Source organism: Zeus faber, assembly GCF_960531495.2.
Source record: "Zeus faber genome assembly, chromosome: 18".
Taxonomy (NCBI): Eukaryota; Metazoa; Chordata; class Actinopteri; order Zeiformes; family Zeidae; genus Zeus; species Zeus faber.
In genome coordinates this window covers 508,438-532,891 of record NC_137210.1, presented here as the reverse complement: position 1 = coordinate 532,891, position 24,454 = coordinate 508,438, and the positions used below count along the sequence as shown (strand labels likewise).

Below are 24,454 nucleotides of genomic sequence, written 5' to 3'. Positions count from 1 at the left end.
GGGTATTAGATAGTCTGTAGCTGTACCTGAGTCTGCCTTCTTCCTCTTGGACGGGTTGTTATGGTCCTAATACTCCTTAATTACGGACTCATTATACTAATAATCAATATAATCCTCAATGTCCTCTACTTTGGATTTGCATAGTGTGTGTAGTGTGTTTTTTTTTTGTTTGTTTTTTGCAATTCCCTTTGTCATTTGTCTGAGTTGGAGTAGATTGTCAGTGTTTTAATTCATGCTGTTCATGCTAGTTCATGCTAGTAAGCTGGGCATGTTGCATCTGTATTCTCTATGCATCTATGCATTCTCACGAGATCATAGGATGCTCCTTTCCCGAGATGGGGGGCTGTTTTCACCTCTGAAGGAAATGCCGGAGCTGACGCAGCAGCAAAAGCCGCCGCAGCTGCTAAAGCCGCCTCTGTCTGTTATTGCTCATATTGCTAATCTGATAATGGTTTCTCCTCCACTGAGGATACTGAATTCCTCACTAACCTTCCTCCCTCCAAATACAGGCACAGGCACTGAACTGTCACTGTGGAAGGCCAAAGGTTATGGTCACAATGCATTTGGTATAGTCCGCAGGGGAAGCCATATCTCCCCAGCCACCTTTTTCATTACTGTACTTGTTTAGGGACCATGTGTCAAAAAGGGGGATGGTTAGAGAATTAAGTTAACATTACAAAATCCCAGGCTTCGCAGTATTTGCTGATGATTTTTGTATATATGTTATTTCTATTTCAGAACAATGGGGGAGGGGGAGGTTGTACGGGCAGCCCAGAGCATCAGTGTACAACGGACGGTGTTTCCATAAACTTGGAGGAAGACCGCAGCCACCCACCAATCCCAAGACAAAGACTTGGAGGCTCCCCTGATGATGACACAGACGTTGAGATGTAAATGTTTGTGTCTAATGTTTACCCTTACTAATAGGATGTGTTGGTCATTATGTTCACACGATTCATTTTTGCTGTTGTCATTATTAAGTCATATTCATTGCTTAATCTGCATAGCAGTGTCTTCATGTAATCTCTCCATGTATTCATTTATTCAATAATCTGATTCATGTTTTATTTTCTAGTTAGAATTGTAAAAAGGCTTCACACAGGATTTATTTTCTCCTCAGTGTAACTTGGATTTTTCTGTAGTGTGTTATTAGCACAGCAGTGAGAAGAATTACTAGACCTACTACAGTAGATCCTGGCCAGATAATGCAACAGAGGACACTTGGGTCAACCTAACCACTTGTTATCATTGAAGGATGAACCAGCTAACAAGAGCTGCTTTCACACATGCACTCTGGACATGTCTGGATCTGATTATTAATTGTTTTTTTTGCTGTGTGTGAAAGGGTAACTCTGGAGTTACCCAGGCAAAGGATGTTTATTAGCCTGGACGGTGGAGCTGGCCAGGGGGACCCGGTCAGGTAGAGATGGAGCAGGGCTGGGCAGGGACGATGATGACCAGGAGAAGGGGTCCAGGATCTGGGTGGAGAGAGGGGGAACCAGGCTGGATGGAGAAGGACGGGCAGCCTTGGTCGACGAGCAGAGACAGGCAGGTAAACCGGGCTGGCTGGATTTGGAGAGACAGACTGGGTCGACGAGAGGAGACAAGCAGGTAAGGGGAAGATGAGACAACGAGACATAAACTAGGAACTGGAACTTGGAACTGATCCAGCCGCTGTACAACTCGGGTAAGCTAGTTGACGGTCTGGAAAGGAATGGCTAGGAAGCTGAGACTAAATACTGTGCAGGTAATTGATCCCAGGTGTGTGCAATTGGGCTCGAGTAGGGAGCTGCAGATGGGGCAAGGGCGGCCTCTAGTGGCGCTGGGAGGCCGTGGGCCTAACACAATGAGGGGCGGAGCCTGGGTAGAGCATGCAGGAGGCAGGACATGACGCAATGACACTGTGGAGTTTTACAGCTCACCCAAGATGGTGGATGAGGCTACAGACTTATCAGTAGTTGGGCTTTTTTTTGCGTTGATACTCCATGTATTTGGACATATCCGCAATATAACCGAGAATGTGGAAAGGAATAATAAGAAAGCAGAAAGGAGTATGCAGCGGCTACACTCTGTGCACGAAGATCCGCACAAAGGTAAATAACTAGCACATGATAGAGACTTCATCAACACACGACACGCCCACTCACTCGCTGTGAATGATCCGGACAATTACCTGCTCTGTTCACACATACAGCTCAATTAGATATTACCTGGACTTTTGCTGGCTTGGTAAAGTCTGAGTAATGTCTGGGTCAAATGATTCTGACACTTGAATTCACACATACCGGATCATTTCAGGGTTACAGTGCATGTGTGAAAGCAGCTTAAGAAAATGTTGACTCTTCTAAACAGCAGTATATATACATAGTATATGTGAATGTATACTATCCGGTCTAGTCAGTGTGAAGAAGACAGATAAGTTGGGGAGGTAGATACACGGTAGCATGGTAGCCCAATACACAGTATTGTGTATCCTCTGTATCCTTGGTGAGGAGAATGTATTTTGAACATCTTGAATTGAAAGTAACTATCCAAGGTCATCAGCCTGGAATTTGGCGCACACACACACACACACACACACACACACACACACACACACACACACACACACACACACACACACAACACACACACACACACACACACACACACACACACACAATGTCAAGTGTCCTAGTTACATTTGTATTAGATCAGAATTCCTTCCGTATGAACACTTACATCACCTTGAAAGCCAAAAGTTTGGATAAAAACATCTTTATTTAACCAGTAAAAAAGCACATAATACCTTAAATGAATAGACATGAGGAGACGTTGGTGTTGAAACAGCTCCAAAGCAGATGGCCAAACTGAGTCATAATGACAACATATTTCTAGATATCTAAATGTATTATTATATCTGAAAAGATAAATCTTCTTCTTGAGGTTTCCAAAGTTTGAACTGAGATTCCAAAACACCACAAAATGCGGACCAGAAAAACAATGGAAACAGGAAGTTGGTAGATTTATATATTATATAGTTATGTAGATTAATATATATTATAACAATATAATATAGTACTAAAATGTAACAGTTAAATAATCTAAAGACCATACCTTTTATCTGCAATTTAAATTGTTGTGACCTGACTAGTTATGTGCATACGCACGTTTGTCTGTCTTTCTAGCGACCCTGCAGAATGCCTCTATAGGTCATATAAACTGTATATACTGCATAATGCCTATACATAATGTAACTTAATCCTTTATGATGTGGCCCTCTGAGAACTCCGACGCACATAAAATAACTTGAATTCTCCTGCATTTTATGTCAAGCTATTGCTGGACGCCCTTTGAAAGATGAGCAGCAAAAAGGGTCGACATTGAAATTGGTTCAATTTTGAGCGGAGTGACAGCTCTCATGGGGAGAACAACAGCTCAGCTGGCACAGAGATTTTGCCGCTGCTTTAGACAAATGAAGTAGGCAAATGTTGTGGCAAAATCTGCGAGAAGTTGGCAATAGGCAACATTAAAAATTTGACACGACACATGACAACAATTTCAGACTTTCACCGGCTACTTATAATAAGCAACTATTCTTAAAGACAAATTGTCAAGCAGGTTTTCCTCCTTCTCAGTCATTATCTTTGAACTTGATTGATCTTTGATTTTTCAAACTTCCATTTGACCTCTCCCAAAGTCAAGAGAGAGTGCTCTGATGTCAAAACAAGGGTCAGTCTCGCTGGTCGATCTCACCCACATCGTTGTATCCTATCTCAAATCTCTCAGGCTCCCTGGGTCCACAGTCATCCTGCATTCCCTTCAATATTGATGACATCTGACACATATTCAAGCTGAGAGATTTGACCTGTAATTTACGGTTGGGGGATCACTGTCGCAAATCACATCCCTCACACAATACAACTTGGAGAAGCAGTTTGCAGTTCCATGCACCAGGAAACACACACAAGCACACAAGAAGGTACCCCCATGGGTCTTTCAGAAAAGTAATCCTCACACGTTGTGCCAGGGGTTATGTGTGTGTGGTTGTTGTGTCACACTGAGCCTAGGTTATCAAAGCCGCAGAACTTCCATCGTTTCTCCAGCGTGGCGCCAACTCCACTCAGCTCTTGTCTAAACATGCTGGGCAGACGCACCATCAGTCGTTCAAGCTCTGCTGCGGATACCTGCGTATAAGTATGCACACACCAAGAAGAAAAGAATAGCTTTGAAAACGCACCGGAACACATTTTCGCAAAAGTAATGGCACCAGTCCACAGGATCGAATGATGCGTGACAAAAATAACAACATGGAATCCATTTAATTAATCAAAGAATGAAATGACCAAATGAAAAAAGTCTTAAGGGGCTTTCGTGTGCTCTACGCTTGCGCTTGGTGTAGTGCAGATGCAGAGCTGGGGCGTTCATCTAGGACATGCAGTACAGCGTGCGTTAGCTGGTGTGTGTGTATGTGTGTGTGTGTGTGTGTGTGTGTGTGTGTGTGTGTGTGTGTGTGTGTGTGTGTGTGTGTGTGTGTGTGTGTGTGTGTGTGTGTGTGTGTGTGTGTGTGTGTGTACTTGTTATATCTGATATGTTCTGAAATCATTTATTGATTGGTATGGACATTTAACTGCTGTCATTACTTCTGCAACAGGAATGGTATTTATGGTATTATTATTATTATTTTAAGTTTGGTTGGCCAATATGTAATATTATACTATATACTATATAATTATTTTATTATAATTAATATTGCTACAGCAACGCCATCATCACATATAATGTCTTCACTCAACCATATCTGATTTGAATGACATAGTGACACAGGGAACAGTCATGATCATATCTTGTAGGTAATATTCAAGCCCCTTTAGGTCATAGAGGGGTGAGTTTACCTTTGAGTCCAGTCTCTGGATGTAAGACCACAGATACTCGATATTAGCTCCGAAAGGATGGACATGGAGGAAGGTGGATATAATGCCTGCAAGACAAAAAGGAGGCAGAGAGTAGAGCAGCTGAGAAATTGAGGTTTGACGTGACATATCTATTTTGCGAAATGCTGCGAGACTGAAGTCAGGGACCTTAAAAATACTGTTGACGGAGGCTGGAACAACACTGATCGGAGGCTGTTTGGGAAGATACTGGCAGTTAACATAGGGCCTAAATTAATTTAGATGTTATAGATTGTTGTTTAGGAAAATATCTACAGTATCTGCATGTGTATCTATGTCTAGGTGTGTGATTGATTACATGTGTGTGTGTGTCCTCTGCCACGTCCAGGCATGTCCAAATGTGTGCTTACAAAAAACAGCAGTGTTCTTGTGATTGTGTTGTTTCGTGTGAAGCTGGCATTTGCTGTATTTATAAATTAAAAGCACAGAGCTGCAGCAGTGGCATTTCTAGAGGGAGGCAGGCGGCGAGAGAGATAGTGAGCGCTCCCTCTTCTCTCCTTCATTTCTACTTTCTGTGTGCATCCCTAAGAGAGATTAATGTGCTGCCGCTTCCTTCGCTTTCTCCTGCTCAGCTCTCTCCAAGTGCACCCTACAAACAGAATGCGGTGCACACTGTTTTCCCGAGGGTGATTTGAGAAACGGCACAGAACTAGGATTCATACAGTGGAAAGAAATGACAGTGAAGCTGAATCATTCGCTGCAGCCACTGAGGAAAAGATCCATCTGCCTGAGCTTGGAAAATAAAGGGAAAGGGAAGGGAACGATGAGAATAAAGAGGGACAGTGATAGAGAGAGCGAGAGAGAGAGACAGACAGAGAGAGAGAGAGGGAGGGAAAAATAGCAAGAGAGGACAAGACAGGGGGATAAAGGCAATGTGTTCCTTACAGTTTCTGATGGAGTGGGTCTAGCTTGTTCTTGGGCCATGACTTACAGCCTCCTTGTCTGTCTCTATATGGGTCCCACCAGGATGCAGAAAGTGTGGCTTTGAGATACAGTACTTGACAGAGTGAGCGGAATGGACAGTCAGTGTGCGTGCGTGTGGCCTTTGCAAGTGAACGACATAAAAATGGTTAATCACGAGAGGGGAAAAAAAATTGTTTTGTCGCGTACAGCTAATGGGATGGGGTAGTTAGTGGATTTACAACGAACGACTGTCCAACGACAATTAGACTGTTTCATAATGTCATTATCTGGACGACATTGTCTAACTACTGCGCTTTTAAAGCATCTTCCCAGTGAATCGCCTAGACTGTTTAGCCTACTCATTAAGGGATATGTTTTCAATTTTTCAATCTGGGCCAAAATGTTGGTAGCACAACCTCTCTTGAATACTTTAAAATTGAGAGATGCGGCGCCTACATTAGCTTCCCGCTGAGCTTAAATGCAGTCCAATGGGTTGTAACGATTGATGGTGGTTGATTGTTATTATTAAGCTTATCAAAATTCTTGTTTTTGTATTTTATTTTTCCTGATGTAATATAAGTTCAATATATTTTATCTATTTAATTTAAGAGAATATAAGGCCGTTTGTTATTTTGTATTTATTATGGGTGGTCTAACAGGAACTGGAAATGCTAACACTCTCTCTTGTTTGCTGAGATTTCCATGTGTAGTACGTGTTGTCATCTGCTCCGTGTGTTTAAGTTCAATTACGTTTTAAAAACACATATTTGGTTAATGAAGCCTATTTTACGAGCTTCGGACAAACTTTACTGACTTTTTTTGTTCTTTCCTCAGTAGAATAGGCAGTAATTTACAGGCCGTCATTAACCACAATCATATAGCAAATTAATATAAAGGTAATGGCTTTTTAATTTGGCTCATGTCTGCTAGAATGCTAGCGCCGTTAGCTCCCAATCGTTAGCGTGGTTGCTATGGCTACAACGGTGGTTGCTAATGTCTGGTGGTTGTGTTTCTTTGCAGGCACACTGGCAGAGAGAGACCACACAATAATGACATCTTTTTGATTTCCTGTTTATGACAGGTATGACAGTTTTGGTTTGAATAAGCCTTAAATTTTGTTTTCAATAAATTGTATAAAGAAATTGATTAATTATGGGATTATATATTGGCAGGTATATATATATTTTTTATTGGAGTTTTATTACTTCCATCTGAAATCACAACGCAGAGGGAAATAAAGATTATACAGGACTTGCTGGGATATCTGTGAGTGGCGCATGGGAAGAATGAGACCACACAATAACACCATCCTTTTGTCATCGAAGAAAATAAAAAAAACAGTGTGAACCTCTGCCCAGTGTTGCCAACACTTTTCCATTGAAGTAGCTAGCACTAGCTCGAAAAGTTGCAAAAAGTCGCCAGATGACGTCATACACTCGTTTGCATATTTATGATGTCACCGCAAAATTATTTGCATACACTCTAGGTGTTTTGTCAAGAGAGACCACCTTAAGCCAAATACATGGTACATAGAGACATCTTTAGCCAAATAATCACAAACTCACAACAGGGATATCATATATTTGAAGTTAAAAAATAAAAAAATAATTAAAAAAAAAAGGGAGGGAGAAGATCAAACAAACTATTCACATGTTTATAAGTAAAACTAACTATTTACATATTTACATTCATGGGAACACCATGATCCAGAGATCCAGAGAGAGAAAGTGAGAGAGAAGATCAGAGAAAATATTATTATTTACTGAGTATGTATTATAGAGAGTCAACTATTTATTATCTAAAACTAGGTATTTATTTATTTATGCAAAACTATTTATGAATCAGTATCTATTTAGAACTATTAAAAAAAATGGTGATCAGTGATTGGTAGTTGGGAACAGCTATCTCTGGTCTCTGGCCACACACACACCTTTTGCCTGCGCAAGAGGAGAATGAGTTGGCGTTGTTGGCAGAAGAGCCGTGGACGATTGTGATTGTTCTGAGAATCATGATGCATGCAAATTAATTACAATATGATATATTTTAATATATGTCTTGCCTTTTTCTGATGGTCTGAATATGTTTGCTAAATTTGAAATAAAGTCTCTAAGAGGGTATGAAAAGTCACAAAATCTAGCGACAAAGTCGCCAAGTTGGCAACGCAGCCTGTTGCAGAGGCAAATGTTGGAGCCTCAACGCTAGAATTGTGGTCCTTCTTTTTAGACTGATGAGCATGGGCTAGCACAGTAGTTCTTAAACCCTTTTTAGTAGTATACTCCCTCTAAGATCTTTTTTTCAGCTGAGCACCCCCTTCACTGGCATTGGGAGGGGAAAAAAAGAAAATTAACATTAATTATTTACTGTATGTGCGTATGTGTTATCTAACCAATATTACTTAAAAAAAACCCAAAGAACCTCTAGGAGAATTTGGGGTACAGCAGGGGATCCCCATTTGAGAAACACTGGGCTAGCAGATGAGAGGGCGTCTGCATCCTTTTGTCATGACCAATAAGACCATTAGGCCTCACCCAATGGTCAGCTGAAATGAAAGCAGTGAGGGGAGCTATATGGGGGTAAGTTGCTCGTGGCTCTCTAATGTGTGCAAGAGTTTAAAAAAACTCCCGTTTCTCTTCAAAAAAAATGTTGAAATTATGAAACAGTTTTCATCCGTATAAATCAAGTCTTCCTGTTAGAGCAAATGCGGAGTATACATACACAAAAAAAATCCAGTATTTAGGAGATGGCCTAAAGTGCAAATGTATAAAGGTTTCACTTATCTGAAATAGGGTCTGAGATGGTGTTTAGGCTTCATATTATAAGTTTGACTTCTATAAGTAGAGTTGTTTTATGAGCTAGACCTGGTTTCTAAATGGCCCGTGTGTAGAAAAAAACAGTGAAATCTACCTTTTCCAAATCCAAATGTTCACAAATAGAATAAAGGGTAAATGCTGTTTAATATCAATAAAATAACACATTTACAACGACAAACCATTTACTAATTTACTTACCATTTAAATCCAGCCATGCACCAGTTGTCACTGAAAAATTGTTGGTTTTTCAATGCACCATTAAAACAAATGCTACAAATCGGCTGATAATTAAAGTGTCGTCATGAATGAATACTTTTAATGCAACTTTTGAACAACAATTATCTGCAGTTCAACATGAGGATGGTACCATGTGAAAGCTCTATGTCTGAACTTTCGACTGCTTTGTGCCGTTTTACGGACACTGTATCCGAGGTGGGTATACGGTAAATCCCCCTGCCCAGAGATGGGTATATGCCTTATCCTTGCATATACCCACCTCTACACCACTGGTGTACTTTCTTAAGGGTGACCGGCACCAGTCCATATTGGGCTCACTAGTTAAAATAGCGCCACTCCAAGTTGTCTCTTTCTTGACTGCACTGTTTATGTTGCTGTAACTAACAGGTACATTTTCTCTGACGATAATAAAGTCTTGCTAATGACCTGGAGATGTTGTCACATTCATTTGACGTCATGATTGAAAGCACTAAAAACATAATTGCATAGCTCTGGATTTTCCTTGATTCTGGTCAGATTTTTGCCCTCTTCTGGTCAGGAACTGCCCCCTCTCAAAGTATCAGTACTATCATCTTCAGATTTCATTATTATATTTTATATATATATATATATATACATATACTATGCATTATTATTGTATTATTAGACATACTAATAGACTAATAGATAATAGATTACTATCCAATTATCAGTCACACAAGGACATTCTTGCCCGGGTAACAGACAAACAAAATCATACAGATTAAGTAACTAATTCATTTATGAATTCTAATTGAGCTATTTTTTTTTAAGTAGGCATTTGCAGCAGGTATGGGCCTTATTAAAATGTTGCTTCCTATCATTTATAACTGTTCATTGTTCATAACTGCTTTCTTATTAAGAGACTTACCATTCGGCCGCAGCTTCTCACTTCTTAAACGCAGTCCAATAGGGCAAAGGTTGGAATAGTTAAAAAAATAATAAAAAAAAAAATAGCAAACTTATCAAACTTGTCAGCTAAGAACAGACTTTTAATGCATTATTGATTCTCAAAGTCTCAAAAACAGAACATTACATGGGACAAACACAACAAAGACAATTTCTTTACACATAGACTAGTTGAACTGATGCAACGAATGTCTCTCATGTACGGCTGCGATAACCAAGTACAGATCAAGAAACATTAAAGAAATATAGCAAAATGTGAATAACAATTACAAACATGATGTTTACCCAGTAGGAGTGCCTCTTTCTCCGACGTGACTGTCCCTCGAATCTTCTCACTCCTCCGCTCTTTGGTGAGGTACAGAGCTGGCACACACCCATTGATTCCCTTTGAGCACAAACACACAATCAAACACATAAGACACACACAAAAAACAGCAAAATATATAATTGTGGGCAAAATACTAAACTAAACAGAGCATGAGCAGGTATGTACTGTATGTAGAACTTCATTGGCTATTTTTTGTTAATTCTATCTATCTATCCATCCATCCATCCATCCATCCATCCATCCATCCATCCATCCATCTATCATATCTCTTTAATTTAACCTTCATTCGACCAGGAGGTACCATTTAATTCAAAAAATCAATTTTCCAAGGTACACCTGACTTGGAGATAGCACACCAATAACAAAGTCACAATATAATTTCAAAAGATAACATGATAAAACAGGGAACAGACAACAGGCATACAATAATCCAAGTATCTGTCTGTATGTCTGTCTACTTCAGTAATAAGAAGTAGAGTCAAGCAGTTGCAGTTAATGTGATTTAGTCAGTGGGTTGTAGACTCAGGCCCTGTCCACAAGTATACAGTTATTTTCTGAACTGGTGTTTTCCCTGCCTCCGTTTAAAAAAAAAAACTCCATTCACACGAGAAGGAAAAAAACAATTTAAAAAGCATGCCAGGCCAGTAGGGTATAGGGATAATATTTCATGAAATTAGGTATCAAACACTACAGAAAAACATTAGGAGCATGCATATTGGCTTCTTCTTGAGCGGAGAAGCTCCGTTTTACCTGTCCATACGAATACACAGAAAACCGTGTTTCTAAAAATCTCCACCCTGCAAGGTGTTTTCGGTGACCTAAAACATCATTTTCATGTGGACAGGCAGCCAAAACACAGAGAAAATACTATGTTTTCAAAATATCTGTTTACAAGTGGACCAGGCCTAAACCAATACAAATGACATGTGATGAAGCAGCAGTAGCATTAACAGAATGATCATTTGGATGTATGCATGTACAGAATGTGTCATTCTATGAAGGCAAGAAAATAGGGTTAATAACAGCAGTTATTAACAAACATACATTCAGTATTTCCTAAATTATGAATGACCAGTGAGAGTGAGATAATTAAATACATGACATGAGTAATAACTCACATTATGAATGACAAAATATGAAATGGGCACTACATTAACAATAACTGTATAATAAATGTCAATGAGCCAATCAAACGTAAATAATTTCTCAATGTACATATTTACCATTAATCCTTAATCTCATACAGGCACAATAACTATAAACAATGTATAGATCGCATTAGAGTGCATCAGAGTGTTCCATGATTAAATATAGAAATGAAATGTGGACACAAATTTAAACTTGCAATACACCACATGTACAAATTTGACAACTCGGGTCATTGGAACAGAGTACTGACAGTTTACTGTGAGTGGAGGGCTCTCAAAAGGGCACACTGCCGAAAGTGGTGTTGCAGAACCTTAAGCCCTGTAGGTATCATGTTTTATGTATCCATGACCTTCTGACGAAAAATCTGCTTTCAGCCCAGTAGCTATAAGGGGAATAGAGTTCATCTTGTGTGTAAAGCTATGTGTGTATTTCTGTGTGTCTAGTCCCAGAGGTGCAACTGAGCCAGAGAAGTACTCTAAGATAAAGAGGAGGGGTAACCGAATGGCAACCACCATTACTGAAAAGAGGCTCCTCTCTACTCCCCTATGAAAATGGCATGCATGCACATACACTTACCGCCTCGCCTTTCCCTTAAATTCATGTTTGCTAGCTTTTTGTAGTTGCAGTCTGGTTATCACAATGTGTGCGCTCATCACATATGGTGCTAGGTGTCTGAACGTTTATTCAAGCAACTAGAATTGCACATTGCACATTTGTTCTCACATATCCATTCGCATGCAAATGGACTTGTAAGCGAGAACACACTGTTAAGACTTCCACAGTCGGTGCCCACGTGTTGCTGTCTCAAGGTCCAGCCCCATGAAGCACAGATATACCTTTTCGGAGATCTCTGCATGGATTCCCTCCACCTCAAAGTTATTGTTCAGCAGCTGGGGGACACAGGGAGTGAACTAGAAGAGAACAAAATAAATAAATTGATTGGCCATTCAACAACAATGGGGGTGGGCTTGCTCTCTGAGTCTACTGAGTGTAGGGTTTTGTAGAGGGCATAAATGTCACTTTCTCACTGCCTGTCCACTTGCGTCAAAAGAGCCTCACCCACCTTGCTCTAGCATCCCACCCTCCACTTGTCTTTTATCCCACTGGGGTAATTAGTTCTCTGCATTTGACCCCTCCTATATCTAGGAGCAGTGGGCAGCTGCAGTATAGCCCCCAGGGACCAATTCCAGCTCTTTTGCCAGTGCCACTGAGAAGAGCATTAACCCCAAAAAATACATGTCTTTTGATGGTAGGAGGAAACCCACACAAACATGCAAACTCCACACAGAAGGGACATGGGGCAGGCTTGGACTCAAACCTAGTCTTGCTGTGAGGCAACAGTGTTAACCACTGAGCCACCATGGCGCCATGACTGCCCCCATTTTCCTCTTTCTCTATCTCCACTATACTTTATTTTATTTTTTTAAATTTAACCTTTCATTAGCAAGGAAGATCTTATTCAGACAAGGAGTTTTTTTTACAAGAGAGTCCGGATCAAGGCAACAGCCTCACATAACCATTTAGGTTGCTGAGAACAATACATAAACCACAAGTAACATGATGAACAGGTGAATGCAGATAAAACAATATTAAAGGATAAAGTGTGCATATGCAAGTGCCAATAGAGTCTCCAGTAAATTCATGAGTTGTTTAAAGTCCCCCAGTGGCCAGGTTTACATTTAGTCATTTAGCAGACGCTTTTATCCAAAGCGACTTACAATTGTTCAAACACCTACGGACGCAGCCATCAGGAGCAATTAGGGGTTAAGTGTCTTGCTCAAGGACACTACAGCATGCTAGCAGGAGGAGCCTGGGATCGAACCAGCAACCTTTGGATCACTAGACGACCAGCTCTACCTCCTGAGCTACCACCAAAGGCCTTTACCAAGCTCAGTATGGACTCTTGGGGACATCAACAAAAAGTTCAGAGAACGTAGCTGATAGCTGCCAAGATTGTGGGAGATGAAAAAACAAAGATAAGAAGGCAGCAAACCAAGGATGGACTTGTTTATATATGTAAGCCAATGAGTAGATCTATGCATTGGATTTAAAAGAGAAACACAATTTATTTCTAAAGTAGAAGCCCAGTTTTACCTTCAACCTTTTTTTAAAGCTGTTTAATATGAAATTTAAAAGTCAGGTGGTCATCAATGATGAGTTCAAGGTGATGAGGTACTGTAACTAGACTCTCAAGGAAGGACAGCTGAAGACTTCTTGGCATTTGAAACAACATCATTTTCGTTTGGTCACAACATTCAGCACCAGTTCACATTGGTACATTTGTGACTGAATAATATTGAATAATATTAAAAGCATTCTGCAATGACTCTAGGGCTTGGGTTACCATACTTGCACAGCAATATATAATAGTGTCGTTGGCATAAATGCAGAGAAGCATTAGGTAAATCCAGGCCTAGGTGTTTTACATAGAAAGTGTTAGTCCCAAGATCGAACTCTGAGGCACACATTTGTTGATGCCAAGCATATACTTACAGTATATCTCACATCCATTCCCTTCTGTTCCCCTGTTCTGAACAGGACATTTGTTTATTGATGGGTTCATTACATCAGAGCAAATAAATACTCTTGCCACATACACAGATCAACGCACCTTGATTTGATTTGTTTTTTTTATATCTTGCATCTTGTTATCTAGTGGAAAGAAATGTATTTAATTGGTTTAATTGGATCTCATAGCATGGCTCTACGGTGGCATGGTAGCTCATTGGTTAGCACTGTTGCCTCCCAGCGAGAAGGTTCTGGGTCCAAATCCAGCTGGGGCCTTTCTGTGTGGAGTTTGCACACTGGAAATGCCCGTTAGGGTTAAATAATGGTGTGTAAACAGAGAACTACCTTTTGCGATTGCCGCAGAATATCTAAAGTGTAACATTTAGCTGCAGTACTGTAGGTTGCAAGACTTCTGACTAAATTCTGAGATTCCCGAGAGGTGAGATGAGAGTAATAACCTCTCCTTCGAGATACTTCTGCTCTTCCATGGCCTGCTGCAGTTCCGCCTCCTTGGTCCTCAGCTGTTCCTGCAGGTTTCGCAGTTGCTAGGGAGGTTTCACCAACAAACAAACAAAGAAACAAACAAAAAAACAAAAAAACCAAACATTAAAAAACATCAAACATCATCATCTAAAAAAATACATAAAAGCGGGTCCCAAAAACAGGAGTGGAGTAGATTGTATCTCATTAATCGTGCTCATAGTCACGAAAATGAATCTATTGAATCGTGATTCAATCGCGATTCCCGCATGGCGTGCTGTTGGCACCGTGCTCTGGTGGCTTATCTCCCAATTAGGGGTCTTTCTGTGTGGAGTTTGCATGTTCTCTCTGTGCTCACATGGGGTTTCCTCCATCTAACATCAGTAAGGACCCCCACCAAAAAACATGCACACATCATTGTATAACCAGCGATGGACATATGGAATTAGGTGCCCAGGCGCGTCATTGAATGCTGCCCACTGCTCCTGGCTGCCCCCCCGGAGGAAGGACAAGCCAGGATGGGTCAAATGCAGAGGAGCCATTTCACCGGCCACCATCCAAAGCATGTGCATGTATTGTGGTGGCGTGTCGTGTGACGAATAAAGATTATTTTATTCTCTTATGGCAGTGGGGTGCCAAGTATAGATTCCAAATGGAATAAAATCAGATGTTTTTTTTAATTGTCTTACAATGTTTTACTTAAAAAAAAAACCACATGGGCGAATCTCACAAAAGGATTGTGCGGCTCTGCGGCTGTTACACCGGCACAAATTACAGAAAAAGCAAGTGTGTAATGCACAAAGCACCCACAAACAGTGAAATGCACTGTGAACTGCGCTGCCACACAAATAGCATCTCAGTGCGCCAGTGCTATTTGCGCGTATTCAAATGAGGTATTATTCATACATTTGGTGCAAAATTGGCCCGTTTCAATGCAAATGAGCCTTGTTGGTAAAAAACATCCAATTCACAAACACCGGCGCTAATAGCCATAGGCAGTATGAGTGAAATTATTACTGTCTCCTGAGAGCTGGTGGTAATTGTGCAAAGACCACAAAATAAATTAAAAAAAAGGCAGCAGTGCGCGATCATCTTCAGAGAGCTGGTGCAACTACAGTGCATTTATAAGGGGTGTCATGCCCAGACTTTCCAGTGACCTGCAGTTATATTTTCATAAGTTTCATAATTTCTATTAAACTATTAAAAAAAATAATAAGTTATAAGGAATAGCGATGAATTGGTCAAAATTGGGATTGAACCACAGATGGCATCGAACCTCATAGGAGACATAGACAGTTCCACACCTACGGAGTGGTGCTATGCATTGTCTGCACAATCAGATACCTGTCATTAGGATTTGAAAATAATGGAAATTGTCTGGCAGCAAAAACATTATGGGCATGTTTGCACAGGCATATCATTAGCACAATATATTTTGTGAATCAGACACTAAGACAGTGCAGATAGTGTGCGCAATTCATACGCAATTGACTGTGCTCTTGCGGCTGCAATTCATTCTTTGTGAGTTCTCCCCACACTGTTTTTATTTGTTTTGTTTGGAGAAACGGGGACCAGGAATGCGCAGCGGAACAAGGATCGTTTCCTCTCCATTACGCATTTCCCAGTGCTGCCACGGAATGCATCAAAACCACAGTCTCCTGGCACACAGATACCTAGGTGCAGCTGTGCTAAAACTAAACAAGAATGACACTATGTGCGGCGCACCGATAGAAAATATAGTTGCATCTTCTCAGGAGGTGCTGGATCTTGTTCCAGCAGGATCCGGCACAAATTTATCTCTGTATGTCATTTTTTATCCATACATTTGTTTCATTTTCATGTTTTAATGATACAACTACTTTACCCATGAGACAATTGCATCAAGATGGATAAAAAATGGCAGGGAATTTTTGTAGTTGGCTAGGGTTTGGGTTTGAAACATTTATAAATAATTGCGCTTTGCAAATTACATATGTAAATTCTGACAAAGCAGGTATATTCCCTGACCAAATTAATCCCTTGTAACATATGCATGTTTTTCACCCATAAATTTGTTTAATTTGCAGGTTTATAATAATTTAACTAATTACCAAGTGGCAATTGCATCAAGATGCATAACAAAATGATGCAGAATTGTATTTTTTGTAGCTTTTAGGATTAGGGTTAACGTTAGGGTTTGAAACCTTAATCAATAACTCCATAAATATTACGCAATGTATACAGGTACTCCTCACTTAACGACCTACCTGTTTAACAATCGTTCAGACCAACGACCAGCTCTTGACCAGTAGGTATTGTGCGCTGTTTACAATACCACGGCGTCCACGCTGATAATTTGTTTTTGCTCCTATAGAAGCCACAAGTCCGTATGATATCAACCTTGTTTTAAGTAAAACACATTTTATTTGCGATGTCATGGAGACTACACTACCCACAATCCAAAGTGTAACAGCAACTTGTCTGATTGGTGGAGCTTGCTGTTACCATGGAAATGTTTGTCGCACTGGCTGATGGGTACACAGGAACGCAAATGCTGATATTTAGATCTAGTTAAATTGTATAGATAAATGAAATTCATACTTCATACTTCATACTACTTCTAATTCATACATAAGGGTATGACCCTATATCCCTATTCGCACCTAACCTCAAATTTATTAGAGCATATATGACACTGGTGAAAGTCAGGAGAGACAAACTCACATGCCATATGTAGACTAGCATAGGTAAAAACACAGGAAATCTAGATAAAAGTGTTCTACCTGCTGCATGTTGTGCATGCTCTGCTGCAGTGACTGAACCTGGGCCTCGGGGCTGTCCTTCTGCGTCTGACCGTGATGGTTACCTGGGCGGCTGGCCTTGATCTGCTCCTTCTTTAGCAGCTCAACCTCGTTCCTGTAGGCATCCAGCTGCCAGCGCAGAGAATCATTTTCTTCTTTCAGAGACATGTTGGTTTGATCACCTACACCACCACCCGCAACAAGGAAAGGAAAGATGATAAGGGCAGGGCCAGGAAGAAAGGAAAGGTGGGAGGAGAGACGTGGTGGCACAAGACTTGCTGAGGTTGTAATGGATAATTCTGCAGTGCATTACAGGAACGAAACAATCCTCCTGATGCGTTATTACAAGTACATGTATTTTGTTGCTCTGCAAACGCAACTTATATAGCCCCTTTTACAACATTGCACATTGAATTTGAATATTATTGATTTCTACACCCCCACCCCCAGATACATGCATGTGATCATCGTCGTACCATTTTCCTCTATGCGCATTTTCTTGCAGGAGTTTTCATCCGAGTCATCATCGGACATCTCCATCTCTTCCTCGCGACGAATCCCCATGATCTCCTCACTGTGGGCATTCCTCAGCTCCTGTCGCATCGAAACAATGAGATGCAGAGTGCAAGGACCCCTGAGCACCACAGCACTGAAGTTCAAACGTTACTCAATAGCACTTAATGAACATGTTTTTTGCTCAATTTATGAATATCGTTGATAATTTTCCTTTGAATATTCTCTTGACTATTGAAAGTAGCAAAGTGAAGTATCCAAAGGGTTTGCGTTTCATGGACAGCATATGAGCGGTAAATACCATTTTTAACACAGTTTATCGGAATCTATTAAATTCTACCTTGAATTTCCCGAGAACCTCCACTAGAACTTAAGCCATTGTGGCATAAGTTCTCAGAGCAATTTCATGATGATCTGTCAACACACTTTAATAGATTTTTTTATTCCTATCAACAGTGATGGCAACAGTTCCCCAATGTTTCTTTTGTCCTTGCAACAGTAGCAGTTTTTGCCGCTGCTGCAGACAGGCGGTGCAGTCTCCCATCCCGGGGCCACTCAGCTGCTGGGGATCAGGCGAATCAGCGGAGGGACTGATTCGCCTGAATCCCAAAAACAGGAAGGTATAACTGTGTGTGTGTGTGTCCCCGCAGTAGGATAGGCGTGTAGGCGAACCAGCCAGAGGGATACGAACCAGCACGGACAGCTGGAGATACCCGGATATCCCGGAACGAGAGAGAGAGAGAGAGAGAGAGAGAGAGAGAGAGAGAGAGAGAGAGAGAGAGAGAGAGAGAGAGAGAGAGAGAGAGAGAGAGAGAGAGAGAGAGAGAGAGAGAGAGAGAGAGAGAGAGGTGTGCCTGCGAGCCCAGAGTTCAAAAGACTTATTAATAAACATGCCAACTGGCGCTGTTTCGCCTCCGCCTGCCTCCTCTTCCTCATTCCCTGGCCCTGAGCCAGAACGATCGTTTACAATACCGTACATACTGTACATACCGTTATAAGCTAGCACATAGTAATAATTCATATTTATAATCTATACCATATACTGTATACCCATACCAGTAATTATCCAATGAATAGTACCACATTTTGTATATTTGTATATCCTTAAATATCTGACTATTTCTGTAATGTATTTATGTGGTATTTGTATATATTTGACAATTATATTTTTATTTCTATTTTATTACATTGTTCTGATCTTACAGAAATTATACTAATAGACCAATTTGACATTTTACTTTAGCGACAGTTCAAATAATATTCCATAGAAACACTTGGGACACCATTCAACATAACGACACAGATCCGTGCAGATAAACAGCATTGAGTCCTACTGTAAGCATCAGATATGACAAATTACACAGCATGAATAAATCTACATCAAATGTGAACCGTTTGGCTTTCTATTGTCCACCGCAACAGCATCTCAGTGAATCTTTACGATTGAGTATAATTTATTAATCTTTGTAGCCGTGTGAAGCAATAAACCGTCAAACCATGACTTATGGATTGTATGACTCTACAACTGAACAATCCTGCAAGTAAAGACATACGTCAAATCTCTGTGCTTATTTGGAGCAGCCAAATGTGACATTTCTCCTCTGTTGGGGACAGTAACTCCTTAAGCGATAGTTGTAGTATACACACCCATCAGCCACAACATTAAAATCACCACATATAACCACTAATATTGTGTAGCTCCCCCTTGTGCGACCAAAACAACTCTGACTCATCGAGGCATGGACTCCACAAGACCTCTCACAGGTGTCCTGTGGTATCTGGCACCAAGATGTGAAAAGCAGATCCTTTAAGTTCTGTAAATTGTAAGGTGGGGCCTCCATGGATCAGGCTTGTTGTTCCAGCACATTCCAAAGATACTGTTTCGGATCGAACCCTTACCCCGGCCTTCCTCATGATGTAGAAGATAACGTGACTCATCAGACCAGGCCACCTTCTTCCATTGCTTCATGGTCAGTTCTGATGCTCACATGCCCATTGTAAGCACTTTTGGCTGAGAACAGAGGTCAGTATGGGCACTCTGACCGGTCTGCGGCTACGCAGCCCCATACGCAGCAAGCTGTGATGCATTGTGCGTTCTGACAACTTTCTATCATAGCCAGCATCAACTTTTTCAGCAATTTGTGCTACAGTAGCTCTTCTGTTGGACCGAACCAGACAGGCTAGACTTCTCTCCCCACACGAATCAATGAACCTAAGGGCACCCATGACCCTGTCCCCAGTTCGCTGGTTGTCCTCCCTTGGACCACTTTTGGTAGGTACTAACCACTGCATACTGAAAACACCCTACAAGACCTGCCGTTTTGGAGATTCTCTGACCCAGTCGTCTAGCCATCACAATTTGGTTATTGTCAAAGTCTCTCAGATCCTTACACTTAACCATTTTTCCTGCTTCCAACACATCAACTTAAAAAAAAACCTGTTGGTTCACTTGCTGCCGAATACATCCCATCCATGACAGATGCCATTGGAACGAGATGATCAATGTCATTCACTTCACCTGTCCATGGTTTTACTGTTGTGGCTGAACGGTCAGGGGAGTGAACCTCAAACCGAGCCTCTAACTGCTAATGAGGTATTTCATCACTGGCCATCAATTTGTTTTTCTATTAAAACATATCTTTCACCACTATCTCATAAAGCTATGCAAGGATAGTCCAAACAGAAATGATCATACAGATACTCCTCACTAAACGACCGAGTTCCGTTTCTAGGACCAGGTCGTTAAGCAAATTGATCGATATGCGAGGACCCATGTTATTTCACGGTAAGGGGGCGTGGCAATTGCCAATGCTAGTGTAGTGAATACTGACAGACTGCGGGAACGAGACTGAGACTGAGAATGGTGATGCGTGATGAGATGGTTGACGCTGAGACGCTGCGCACGCCGGAGTATTGTACGCAGAGTTCAATACAGACTGGTCAGAGAGCTGGTCGTAAGTCCGAACGGTTGTTAAACAGGTAGGGTGGGAAGTGAGTACCTGTAGCGAAATAACAATTTTGTAGTGTTTTTAGCTTTGGTTGTAATTCTCTATTACAGCAATGCATCGCCTTGCCAAAACTCAAGACCTAGCTCGATTCCTGCCTTCATACACTGGCAGGAACGCACAGAAAAATATTCAAGAATTCTTAAAGATTTTGAGTCACCTCGTTTAAACAAACTCAAATGGACATAGAAATAGAAACATAGAAACACTTTAAACAGACCATGTCATTTTTTTTAAGATGTTGAAATAACACTGTACAGCCAATTCTTTTGTTTAATATAATGACGCATCAGTACCAGTATGAAATTATCCGCTAGCCATTTGTAATTAACAACTAGCCATTTGTAAGGGAATTTGACCAATATTGTATGTCTGTACGAGAGTTTTAACACATGGAATTTTGAGTAGAACTACCTCTAAGTTTGTTCTACGGCTCAGTTCAAAGGTTGGCCTTGTCTTCCTTCTTTGCGATCTCTGGCATGGCTGGAATAAAGTCGCTGGGCTTAGTGCTAAATGAGCCTTGCAGTGGCTGTAAAAGACGGGAAGCAGACTCCTCGCTCGGCCTGTAGATAAAATAAGATCGGATTCTGCTGCGATACGTGTAATCTCTTAATTTTGCGTCCGCGATTTCATTCTAAATCGAGGCGGGGAATGAGTGCAGAGTGAAACGTGAAGCTGGGTTTTGGCGTCAGCGATAAACCTGGGTATAGACTAACCATGAACAGTAGCTGCTACATGAAAGGGTTTGAGGTATGGCGGTTACTGGTACTACCTCTTACCTATGTTTAGAATCTCATTTGTTGTGATACTGACTTGACTCAGATGAAGGCACAGCAATGGCTTGGGTATTTCATGTGACCTTAGCCTGCACGGAAGGACTTATAAGCAAGGGTCATATTGGGGATGGATAAGAAAGATTGCCATCCCTTGCCAATGTTGCCATCCCTTGCCAATGCTCCCTGATAGCTTTTAGGACTTTCTATTAGATTCCCATTGCCAGAGCCTCCCAACATTAAAATTTTGTTGCATGACTATTGTTTCAATAGATAGCCCTGGTTTTAATGTGATATACAGTATCTATAATGAATTTTGCTATTGTTTGTGCAAGCTTATTTGCTTTGTTGTGCGTTTATGGGCAATCGGGGGTGTGTGCCAGCTCTATACAGTGTTGCCAGATGTCAAAAAACGAATTAATTGTGCAACGATTTCAGAATTATCGCATTTCAGGGCAAACTGTCGTACATTCGAATCCACACTGCGGTGCAACAGCAATCTGTGCTGAGGACCCCAAAGCTACGTGATAGGATCATTTATGGCAGATCCAGGGTCAATTTTCAATAATACATTATTGACATACTGGAGTTAACGTCCTAAGATAAATAATCAGGCTGGTTCCAAATCAGCTCCGTACCATTTCACTATTACAGATATGAAGAAAAAAAACCTTAAACTATGACATGTCAAAATTATCGTAATAATAAATAATATTAATGGCTTGCAATTCTATAGCGCCTTTCAAGGGACCCAACGCTTTACACATATGGGGGAGACAAAAAATAAATCACACAAGCGCAGAAAATAATAGTTGCAATGTCGCCGGGGTGACAGCATTCACCAAGACCATAGGCATCGTGAAAATATTGGTTTTCAGTCGTTTCTTTAAGGTGTTGGATGGATGTGGCGTTGTGGATGTCTGCTGGAAGAGAGTTCCAAAGAGTGGGGCCTGCCACACTGAAGGCTCTGTTCCCTAAAGTCTGCATGCTGATGTGGGGGGTGAAGAGCAAACCCATGTCCGAGGACCACATATTCTGGGACTGGGTATAGGGGTGGAGGAGTTGTGATAGGTACTGCGGGGCAAGGGCATGGAGGGATAGGTGAGGAGCAGTACTTTATATGAGATACAAGACTTGACTGGGAGCCAGTGAAGGTTGATGAGGGTGGGGGTGATGTGCTGCCAGGGCTTGGTGAGGGTGAGAACCCTGGCAGCTGATTTCTGCACATACTAAAACTTATCCAGGGCTTTGCTGTTTACTCCGGACAGGACTCCACTGCAATAATCCAAATGGGAGGTGATGAAGGTATGGATGCCTGTCCAAGCCACAGAATTTGAGAATGATGGCCAGTGTCTAGAGATGTTTTTGAGGTAGTAGGAAGCGGATTTGGGGGTGGATTTGATGTGTGACTGGAATGAGAGGGTGGAGTCCAGAATAACACCCAGGTTGTAGACTTCTGGGGATGGGCAGATAGAGCAGCCATCAACGTCAGGCAGTTGACAAGGCACTGTGGGGAGATCTGAGGGGATCGTTAATGCTGAGATACAGCTGGGTGTCATCGGCATAGGCCTGGAAGCTTAGGCCGTGGTGATATCTGATAATTTGATAATCTGGCCAAAGGGGAGCATGTACATGGTGAAAAGGAGGAGTCCAAGCACAGAGCCTTGGGGCACACGTACATTTATTTTCATTTTAAAATTATTGATCATCGTATATTGTACAAAGGGCTAAACAATAATTAAATATAATATCATAAAATAACAAATACATAAATTATCGTACATCTTGCAACGCTCGCTGTATTCCACACCAGAGTGTGTGCTGATTAAGGTCCACCCACCTCCCAAACCCAAACCCTGTATGTAAGGCAAAAATGTACCAGGCTCCTCTTGCCTCAGATCTTTCAGCAGCGCTTATGAGCGGCGCTGTGCTGGTTCTGAATTCACCCGACCCACCCCAAGCACCAATGGAACAAAAAATAGACCTTCTTTAGTTATTTTTCCACATGTTCTTTTCTGGTAATCGATTTTTGAATAAGATGAATAATTGATCATAGCCTTAAACCTGGAAACGGTTGTTGCCATAGCAGCGCCTTCACACTTTCGAAGAGGCATCAGATCTTACATTAAAGCCGAGCCACAAGAGGAATAAATCCAAGAGAAAGAGAGAACAAGAGAAAGTGACAGAGAGAGCAAAGGAGAAGAGTTCCTTGAAATGCTTTCTATCAAGGCTTGTGGCCGTTTCTCCGTTGTTGGCTGAACATTATAAGAAGGAATCATGAAAGGGGTTGAACATGACTTGTGCTAAAACCATAAGTCATGATGTTGCATATTTTCAGCTGTATCATAAAGGAATGACGACGAAAATTTTATATGGTTAGAAACCGACATCTTATTTAAATTTGCACACAAGTGACATCTGTGCCACTTCCTCTGTGCCCCCTATGCTTGAGGGTAAAAAAAAGTACAGAAATAATAGGAAAATTGATGAAAAACGGGAGAAACATTTGAAGTAAAGCAACAGTGTACCAACCTCGCACTGTTTGCGCCAAATGTCTATGTTCTTGCGCTGTGCTTTTGAGAAATGGTCCCATGCCTTTTGTCTGGTGGAAGCGGTGAACACAGCTGTAATCTGCTCGACTTGGGGAGGGGTGAGGGCCGCGGAGTGGCGGGGTGGGGGTGGGGGGGGGGGGGGGGGGGGTCGAGACAAAACAGGCCATTTATGTAGCACTTGGACTGCTGACTCAGGCTTACTGGCGTACTGGACAGAGGAGAGACTAGCATCTTATGGCAGGGATACACAGAAAGCCTTTCAAAAGAGGCATCACACGTTGATAGACTTTTTTTGTTCCATCCCAGTAGCGCGCACACTATAGGATTTAGGAAGGACAGGTGATCACAGGGGATTCTAACTCTAGATGGGTAAGCAGCAATTAAACACATTTATTGTACATTTACTATAAACTGGATGGTGGCCATGAATATCTGCAGTGACATAGACGAGTCAAAAGGATTTATTTGGCTACATTCACACTGCAAGCCTTAATGCTCAATTTGGATTTATTGCTCATATCTGAGTATTTTGTTTGGCTGTTCACATTATTTTTTAAA

At 41.3% G+C, this 24,454-nt stretch overlaps 1 protein-coding gene across 1 annotated transcript in view; it reads right to left on the bottom strand.

The window, feature by feature from the left end:
- Positions 1-2,823: 2,823 nt before the first annotated feature.
- The window catches only part of enox1 (ecto-NOX disulfide-thiol exchanger 1), a 41,948-nt gene continuing 20,317 nt past the window's right edge, over positions 2,824-24,454 (bottom strand). The window contains exons 7-14 of the mRNA XM_080018538.1: positions 23,877-23,983; positions 17,530-17,647; positions 17,036-17,235; positions 14,252-14,338; positions 12,122-12,196; positions 10,094-10,193; positions 4,875-4,960; positions 2,824-4,166 (exon numbers count right to left, since the gene is read on the bottom strand). Coding sequence (XP_079874664.1) covers positions 4,035-4,166; positions 4,875-4,960; positions 10,094-10,193; positions 12,122-12,196; positions 14,252-14,338; positions 17,036-17,235; positions 17,530-17,647; positions 23,877-23,983 — 905 coding nt within the window. The 3' untranslated portion in view covers positions 2,824-4,034. The remainder of the gene's footprint in view (positions 4,167-4,874; positions 4,961-10,093; positions 10,194-12,121; positions 12,197-14,251; positions 14,339-17,035; positions 17,236-17,529; positions 17,648-23,876; positions 23,984-24,454) is intronic.